Source organism: Amaranthus tricolor, chromosome 12, assembly GCF_026212465.1.
Source record: "Amaranthus tricolor cultivar Red isolate AtriRed21 chromosome 12, ASM2621246v1, whole genome shotgun sequence".
Classification (NCBI taxonomy): domain Eukaryota; kingdom Viridiplantae; phylum Streptophyta; class Magnoliopsida; order Caryophyllales; family Amaranthaceae; genus Amaranthus; species Amaranthus tricolor.
This window is the reverse complement of record NC_080058.1, coordinates 1909944-1919517: the sequence shown is the minus strand read 5'-3', so window position 1 is coordinate 1919517 and position 9574 is coordinate 1909944. Positions and strand designations below refer to the sequence as shown.

Here is a 9574-nt window from a genome sequence, read left to right as displayed (position 1 = left end):
ATACATAAATAATGATTTCTTTATCCTATTAAAATTGCTACTTTATTGATAATATTACCATTATAATAACAATTTGAAAGACACGTAAAAATTAATAATAGAAGTAGAATAGAAAAGGATGACAAAGATATACATATACTATATGGTATAGCCTTATAATGAGGAAATTGTTACCACTTTAAAGTAAAAAAGTGTAGGAGGCCAGTCTCGGGTTCTACTCACGTGCACTTTTTCCTTTGGAATTTGGATGCTTTTTTGTTTCTGTTTGACCCGGTCCCAATCGGACCCTCTACTCTTACTAATACGGTATCACACGGACATATACTATAATTAGTCTATTTATTTAATTAATTACTTTAAGATTATAAATTATCGTTTTAAGGTTATAAGTAATCACTCTAGAACCATAAAAAAATAATTATTTTAACATTATAAGTGATCACTTTAACATTATAAATGATCACTTTAAGATAAAAAATATATATTGGATCAGCCCAATAGAGATGGTCTCACTTTGAGACCGTTTCATTTAAGAATTAGTATATACTTTTTTCATTTTTATTTTATATTTCTTTAAAAGTTATTCACAACCAAAAATAAATATTTTAGATGTAAATATATTATTTTATTAAATAATAAGATAATGGAGAAAAGTGGGAAACTTAAACATTGAAAAATCTATAAAATAAAATTAGTTGAAAAAATAAAACCACAAACATTAAAAATATAAAATAAAATTAGTGAAAAACATTTTAAGACATAAAGTCGGTAGGAAAATATAAGAACCACAAAATTAAAAAAGTTAAAATTAGAATGACTAAGAAGCTAATTATATTTAAAAATATTATATAAATAGAAAGATTTTACAGAAAAATAATAATTAAATAAAGCTGTGTAAAATAGAAAATAAGAAAATCAAATAAAAACAGAGCAAGTTGTATTCATAATAACCCATGTGATTACGTTTTCCAAAATACCCATATCAATCTTTTAATCTCATTCAAATTGCCTTCAATCAACATTATTGTCTTGTTGAGTAGCTATCAACAACATTGACATGGTTGATAAATGATGGTTTGTGCATATCATTTTGGTCTTCATTTTATTGTCATTTTCTCAATTCTCAATTTAGATTTCTTTTTTCATATAACTTTTAATTAGTTACTCATCATCATCATACCCAATATTCCACTGGAGAGCAGGGTCTAGGTGAGGAAGTTGTCATAATCCATACTCGTACACCCTTCACAGGGAGAACTAGAGAAAAGCGGTCGATTTTACCCCAAACAGAAAAAACCCTGCATAAGAGAATATGAATGGCAACGTTGTCTTGAGATAACACCTACTTGCAAAAAAAGATTATATCTACATAAAATAACATAAAAATAAAATACAAATAAAAGATAAAAGATAGATAAAATAAAGCCACGATGAGAGAAAAAAAGAAAAAAAAATAGAGAGGGTAAGAAGCAACTAGACACTAGGTTATGAAGGCAGCTAGCTAAACTAATAGTAGTCTAAGATATGGATCTCACGTCTTCAACTATTCCAATCCCTAGTCAGGTCCGCAGAGAGGCTCAACTCACTCAAATCGTTCTTTATTTGCTCGACCCACGTTTTCTTAGGTCTTCATTGATTTCTCTTACCCTTCACTATGATGCTTTCTATCCTTCTAACAGGAGAATCGAGAGTCTTTCTTTGCACATGTTCAAACCATCTTAACCTATTTTCACGCATTTTCTAAGATAATGGAGCAATGCCTAACTTCTTTCTAAACTCCTTGTTCTTAATTCTATCCATAATTGTGTTACCACACATCCACCTCAGCATTCACATCTTTGCTACTTCCATCTTTTGTTCACGAATCTTCTTAACGGGCCAACACTCTGTCCCATACAACAGAGATGGCCTAATGGCACATTTGTAGAATTTACTTTTCAGTCTTATCGGGAACTTTCTATTGCATGACACTCCGGTACCCACTCTTCACTTAAGCCAACCCGCTTGTATACGATGTGTAACATCCCTATCAATCTCCCCATTACTTTGGATAACCGATCCTAAGTACTTGAACTTTTTCGTACTTGTGATTACATCTTCTCCAATTTTCACATCTTGAGCATCAACTTGATCATTGCCACTAAAATTGCATCTCAAATATTCTGTATTTATACGACTTATACGTAACCCTTTACTTTCTAAAACTGCCCTCCATTCTTCCAATTTAGTATTAGCCTCTTCGCAAGTTTTTGCGACTAACACTATATCGTCAGCGAATAACATGCACCATGACACGGTTTCCCAATTAGACTTAGAGAGCTCATCTATAATGATTGCAAAGAGGAATGGGCTTAGTGCTGATCCCTAATGTAAGCCTACTCTGACTGGAAATGACTTTGTAATCCCAACAGGTGTCTGTATGTTAGTTGATGCTCTATTATACTTGTCTCGTATTGCTTCAATATGGCTTCGCGAGACTCCCTTAGCCACTAGGCTCTCCCAAATGGTATATCGTGGTATGCTATCATAATCCTTCTCCAAATCTATAAACACCATATGTAAATCCTTTTTCCTCTCCCTATATTTTTTCCATCAGTCTGCTTAACACATGTATAGCCTCGGTGGTAGATCTCCCTGGCATGAACCCAAATTGGTGTTCTCTAATCACCGCCTCTTGTCCGATTTTCTACTCTATCGCTCTTTCCCACAATTTCATTGTGTGGCCGAGGAGTTTAGTCCCTCTATAATTGCCACACACTTGTGCATCGCCTTTGTTTTTATATAACGGGATAAGTGTACTGCTCCTCCATTCCTCGGGCATCTACGTGTGCTCCAGTTAACATTGAAAAGGTTAGTTAACCATTGAATGCCTTCTTCTCCTAAGCATCTCCATACCTCAATCGGGATGTTGTCAGGACTAACTACCTTGGCTCGCCCTATTTCCTTGAGAGCGTTACTAACTTCCTTTGTGGTTATGTCCCGGTTTGACCCATATTCATGTTGGCTTTGGGCGTTTGGAGTTTGTCCTCTTCCTTCCTTTGTTCCCCTAGATTCATTTAGCAAATGAGAGAAGTATGGTACCACCTTGTTTTGATGTCATCTTGTCTCAACAAAACTTTTCCATCCTCATCCTTGTTGTACCTAACTGCCTCAATGTCTTACTTCTTTCTGGACCTGACTTTTGCAAGTTTGAAAATATGCTTCTCTCCCTCTTTTGTATCTAGCTTCTTGTAGAAGTCTTCGTAAGCCCGTCATTTTGCCTCAGCTACCTCTTTTTTTGCCACTCGTTTGGCTTCTTTATAGATTTCTCTCTTACTTATACAATCTCTTTCCTCTGTACACGTCATAAGCTCTTTAAACCTTTTGGTTTTATCCTTTATCCTTTTGTTTTAGTTTGTTACTACTTCTTAAAATAATATTTTTACTTATAATATGTTGCTATCACTAGCAATTTAATTCAAAGAGAAAAAGGAATATTACATTGACATATTTTATTTGATTCGATCAGATCTAATATATATAGACGAATATTATTTACTCCCTCAATTCCACTCATTTAATTTTTATTTGTTATTTTGGCTGGTTTCCTTTACTTTGCAACTTTTTTTTGACAATGATTCATCACTTTTGTAATTCACATCCATACGTTTTAACTTTCTTTAATTTCATTTTAACTATCTATTTTTTTTTCTTCTCATTTATAATAAAAAAAATACTCATCCATCTTTTCTCGAAAAAAAAAACATTGCATTTCTCTTTGATATTAATTAAATAGATTAGATTTAGTGTTAATAAATCATATGGCCTAGTGGCCAAAGGGTTAAAGAGAATATTATAAATGGGATTAAATTATTTTGGAAATTACACAATAAAGTTGATTTAGTAGTAGTACATACAAGTATATAATGGATGCTAAGTACATTGTTTTTGGCTTTATATGAAGAATATCTAATGATCTGGCCATGTTCAACTTCATATTTATGGATCAAACATGGTTAAATAGGCCAATGGGCATTGCCTAGCTAGTATATAGCTAATGACTAGATTTGTTCCCCAGTCAATGGTAGGATTATTAATTAGTGTTAATCATTATTATTAATATATTAATTAGCATTGTTAATTATTTTGTTCTGTATAGATCCATGCTTTTGTGCTAAGCCACCTCATGCAACCAATGGAGGAACCATTTAATACTCTTTTCGTTCTCATTTTATGTTTCCACAACGAATATTCTATTTGAGTGAAAAACTTATACATGCTTAAAAATTGAGATTTGTCTCAATTGAAGTAAATATCGTTTTTTTCAGACAAAGTTCCTGATATTGAATCTTAACAAATATATATGTATATATTCAGATGAGATATTGTTAGATTTATCTCGATGTATAAAATATTATTATATGAAATACTTTAATTTAAAAGCAATGCTTTTACATATAATGAGTTTTAAACATATACTTTGAAAAATGTGAAAAAAAAAATATAAGAATATCAAACAAAAATAAAGAAAGTATATTTTATGAAGAATATCATGTTCACAATACTTAAGACTAATATATCTTCTCCTTAAAATCTGTATAGGCACATATTAAAGATTTTATTCAAAGCTTTAAAAATAATATTTATTTTCAGTGTACTCAACATAAAGCTCTTAGTAACACCTTTTCCTCCTCTTATTGTCTTTCATACTCAAGGCATGCCCTTGTTTTTTATACCAATTAAAATGAATTATTCTCCTTGAACTTTTCTCTCGGTTTTATTGAATTCAATATGAATTTTCTTTTAAAAATATATTTTTTTTTACTATATTTCTATAATTGACAATTAAATCGTATTTTCGCTATTTATGTCATCAACGTAACTGTTTTTTTCTCTTAATGTCACAGTAACAAACTTCTTTAACTCACTTATTTTTTCTTGTTTTGTAGAATTAAATTTTAGAGGTGTTTTTTAGAGGTATTTGACAATTAATTGTTAATGATAGAATTGACTTGTCTGACTTGATATAATAGCATTGGCTTTTTATAGCAATTAAGTATGTATAAGCTAAATTGTTAATGAAAATATTTGATATAATAATTGTTTGTTGATGATTTGTTCAATTGACTTGTCTGACCAACTAATAAACATTGACTTTTATACTAGCTGTTAAGCCAATTATATAAATTATAAACTATTCTCTCCTTTTTTTTTGTCCACTTTACTTTTTCATATATTTCAACGCAAGTTTTGAGTCTCGATATTTCAGAGTACGCATTATAATAAATTGTAAAAATTACATATTAAAATTTTTTCATTAAGACGAATCTAACAAGATTTCACGTGAATTTATTTTGTCTTAAATATATACTTTAAAAATCAAATATAAATTTCTCTCTTTTTAAGTGGAAAAACTTAAAGTGGACAAACAAAAAGAAACGGAAGGAGTAACTATTAATGAAGATATTTGCTAGTATAAATAATTGCCGATTCATTATCATTATATGCAATATATCCTATTTATAAAAGTTATGATAAGAATTTGAGCTAAAAGAGCTAGTTGACAGATATTATATCTTTGTAAAAAAAAGAATGTCGCACCTAGTGATACCCTTGACTAAAGAATGATATGCAAATGAAAACAAATTAAGTAACACATAATACACTATAGCCAAACCAAATAGCAAGATAAGACAAGTAGCATCACAACATATATATAGTTGTTAGATTATTACTCCTAATTGTTTACAAAAGCAAAAGTGGATAAACAAGCCAAAATACAATAAAATTATTCAAAATATTTTTCACATTTTAACTTAAAATTAGTTTACAAATAACTCTAATATATATAATTTATTTAATTATATGAACAAAAAGTTTTACTATTTACCAATTAATAAACCAAATATGTAAAAATCAACCATCATACTCTTTAAAATACTCATTTACCGAAGATACACGATAAAAATTAAAATATCTAGTTTTTTGAGAGACCATCTTTTTGAAAGACGTATCTCATTTCAGCCCTGTAAAGATTAATACCTACTTACTGTATTTTTAATGCCTACTGATATTATCCTTAATACTTACTTACTGTATTTTTACTATCTATTTTCAATATCTAATATCTACTTATATTATTCTTAATACTTCCTTATAATATTTTAAAAAATATATAATATGTTGTGCCGACTATTCTCTCAGAAAAATTTTGTGAAACTAAAATGGATAATAGCAACTTTTTTACCCACTTTTTCACCAAAAACTCAAAGTGAAGTGAGGTGCCATCACATCAAAACCCTAATCTTGGGATATGAATGCTTTGTGTGTAAAGACAAGACAAACACCAATCTATCAACTAATCTATCAAGTTTCAAGTTTCAAGTTTCAAGTTTCAAGTTTCAAGTACTCATAACCTTCCCATTTTTTTACTCAAGTCTCCAACACTCTAACCCATAACCATTGTTCATGTACTACTTAGTACTTACTCTACTACACTACACTACCATTTACCAAAACACTACCAATACTCCACTACTCACCATTTGCAAGCAACAATAGCAACAATCCAAGTCCAACAACTCTCTCACTCTTCCCATCCCATCATCTTCTTCCATCACTCATTCACCCATACATCCACCAAATCATCTCATCTCTATCTCTATCTCCCAATAATTTCACCCCAAATAAACCCATTTTTATTTTTACAATTTAAATAAATATATAAATATATAATCACCCTTCAATAATGTCCATCATTGAAAGACCTCATAGAGCTACAAACACACAAACTTCTACAAGTGAGCTATTCATTTGCTTCACTTCCCACCTTTCTAAATCCTCTTCTTTGCGCCGTTCTTCCAAATCTATCCTTAGTCCTGCTCATACAACCACCATTGATAAATCACCAACCATGTTTCCTTCCAAGAAAACAAGGGGATCTTCTGGTTTTGCTGAAAACCCTGAACCATCTTCCCCTAAAGTTACTTGTATTGGTCAAGTTAGAGTAAAGACTAAGAAACAAGGCAAGAAAATGAAGATGAGGGCTTGTAGAAGTAAAAGATTAAGTGGTGGGGAAGCTAGTTTTCGAAGAATTGAACATACCCATGATGGGATTTCACATGGGATTCAAAATCAAGAATGTGGGTTGAATTTAAATCATAGAAATCAAAGATGGGTACATCTTCCTTTAACAATTTGTGAAGCTTTAAGAGCTTTTGGGAATGAATTTAGTTGTTTGTTTCCTTGTAAATCTTCTTGTTTTAGTAGTGGAGGAGAAAAGGGAAGGAAAGTTAAGGAGGAAAATGAAAATGAACCAAATTCTTGTGCTGTTTTTAGGTGGTTAGTGTCATTACAAGAAGTTGAAGAGGAAGAAAAAAGGAAAGATATTGAGTTAGTTGTGGGAGGTGAAGAAGTTAGATGTGAGAGTATAATGATGGAAAGAGAATGTTCTAGAAGGAGGTCTATATTTGATGATATAGAGTTTGATGATTTGTTTAATAAAAATGAAGATGAGATTGGTAATGATAATGGTGGGGATGAGGAAGAAGGTTCTAGGGTTAGTATTTGTATACCTCCTAAAAATGCTCTTTTATTGATGAGGTGTAGATCTGATCCTATGAAAATGGCTTCTCTTTCTCATAAATTGTGGGAGCCACAACTTGATAATGATGATGAAGAGGTTAAAGATGTGAACCTTGAGGTGAAATTTGAGGTAAAAGAGGATAAAGAAGAGGAATTTATTGATGGGTATGAGAAAATTGAAGAAATATTGGATCTTTGGGTAGAATTACCTAATTTTATTGAGGAAGATGATGATCAAGATCAAGAGGAGGAAATGAAGTTAGAAAACAGAGGAAAAACAGAGCATGTAAAGTGTGATTTTCTAGAAGAAACCCATGTAGAAGATGAAATGTTGGATAATGGGTTTTCAATTGAAGCAATTGTAGATGAAGGTAAGGTTGAAAATGGTGGAAATGAGCAAGATTTGACTGTTAATTTGGAAGAAAATCAACAAGAACAAGAAGAACAAGATGAGGAAAGTTTAGAACTTTCTAGAACTACAACTTCCACTGTATCAAATTCTTCAGAAGAGTCAATAGTTGTGTCAAAAGAGAGAGAAAAGGAAGAAATAATCCCAAATGAAATTGTAGAAGAAAAGATACAAGAAGGAAGAAAGTCAACGTCAATGGCGGAAAATAAGAAGTCAACATTACCAGATTGTTTACTGTTAATGATGTGTGAGCCAAAGGTATCAATGGAAGTGTCCAAAGAAACTTGGGTATGTAGCAATGATTTCATCCGACGGCATCCCAATAAAACGGGGAATAAATTAGGCGGTTCAGATGATACGAAGAAGAAAAAACCTCCACCGCTTCCGGTTCAACAGCGGTTTGAACCAGTGGTTCAGCCCCTGGTTCAGCCGGCAAGGTCATCAATTTCTTTTCCAGCTTGTGGTGGTACAGTCGCTAATTTAATTGAACAGAAGCTTTTAAATGGCGGCGGCGCGTATGAGCCGTTGGTTTTAACGAGGTGCAAGTCGGCTCCGTTGAGATCGGCTGCGGCTAAGATTGCGCCGTCGGATATGGCTTGTAGCTTGTGGGGGAGAGATAATGGGCGGAAGATGGAGCCGCATCGGCCGGCTACATTTGGTGTTGAAACAGCTAGGGTTGGGTTCTGATGAGATCAACGGTCGAGATTGAGTCTATGGTGAGTATCTGCCACATGGTATTTTTAGGATATGTTTTTTGTAAATTATTTTATTTTGAAATTTTTATTATAGTATAATTAATTTTATTTTCTAGAGCAGTAGGTTTATAATTTTTTTTTTTAGTAATAGAGTATTTTGTTTTTTTGGATCATAGTTGATTGTAGATTTGGAATATTTTGTTGTAGTAAATTTGGGATGATTATTTTAGTTTTACTGTTTTTATGCCGTTTTGAACCGTTGGACATTTTCTAGGGTCATGTTTTCATGGCATCCCAAGTTTCAACAGTATACTTCCCCCCTCATTTTTTAAGCGTTTTAATACGTTATTTTATTTATTTATATGTTAAATTATATAAATTAAAAAATTATAAAAAGTTAATATTATGAAAGTATGTGATTAGACGATTCAAAAAAGATCCCACCTGACTATATTTTTACTTACACATTAATCGCAATATATAAAATAAGCTTGAACGATGAATAGTGCACATAATCGAAATGTAGCGAGTATTTCAGAACGGAGAAAATATTTTAGAGGTCACCGCATAAAAAAAGTTATTATACTTTTTACATTACAAGATATATTGATTTATCACCCTTAATTTGTAATTATCTATTAGTTAAAATATAATTAAGTGAGATTTTATTTGATTCGTCTCAATGTAAAAATTATTATCAAGTTTTTAAAAATTTTTATAATTCATAATTAGTAATATTATGGATTAAATTTGTGTATTAAACTATGTGAAAAACCAATTAGTGTAAGTATTTTGGAAAAGATGAAGTAGTAAATATTATTGCAATTTTATATACTCTCTGTTCTTCTATGATACCAATGAAAAGGCTAGTGTTGATTAATGAAAATGTAAATAATTTTGGCAATAA

At 31.2% G+C, this 9574-nt stretch overlaps 2 protein-coding genes across 2 annotated transcripts; one reads left to right on the top strand and one right to left on the bottom strand.

The window, feature by feature from the left end:
* Nucleotides 1-1986: 1986 nt before the first annotated feature.
* LOC130797156 (uncharacterized) lies at nt 1987-6596 on the bottom strand. The gene is made up of 4 exons (XM_057659642.1): nt 6522-6596; nt 2759-3084; nt 2410-2578; nt 1987-2364 (listed from the first exon to the last, which is right to left on the bottom strand). The coding sequence occupies exons 1-4, from the start codon at nt 6594-6596 to the stop codon at nt 1987-1989; spliced, it is 948 nt and encodes a 315-aa protein (XP_057515625.1).
* On the top strand, nt 6330-9016 carry LOC130796890 (uncharacterized). The gene has a single exon (XM_057659313.1). The coding sequence runs from the start codon at nt 6728-6730 to the stop codon at nt 8657-8659; it is 1932 nt and encodes a 643-aa protein (XP_057515296.1). The 5' UTR covers nt 6330-6727; the 3' UTR covers nt 8660-9016.
* The last annotated feature ends 558 nt before the right edge of the window (nt 9017-9574 follow it).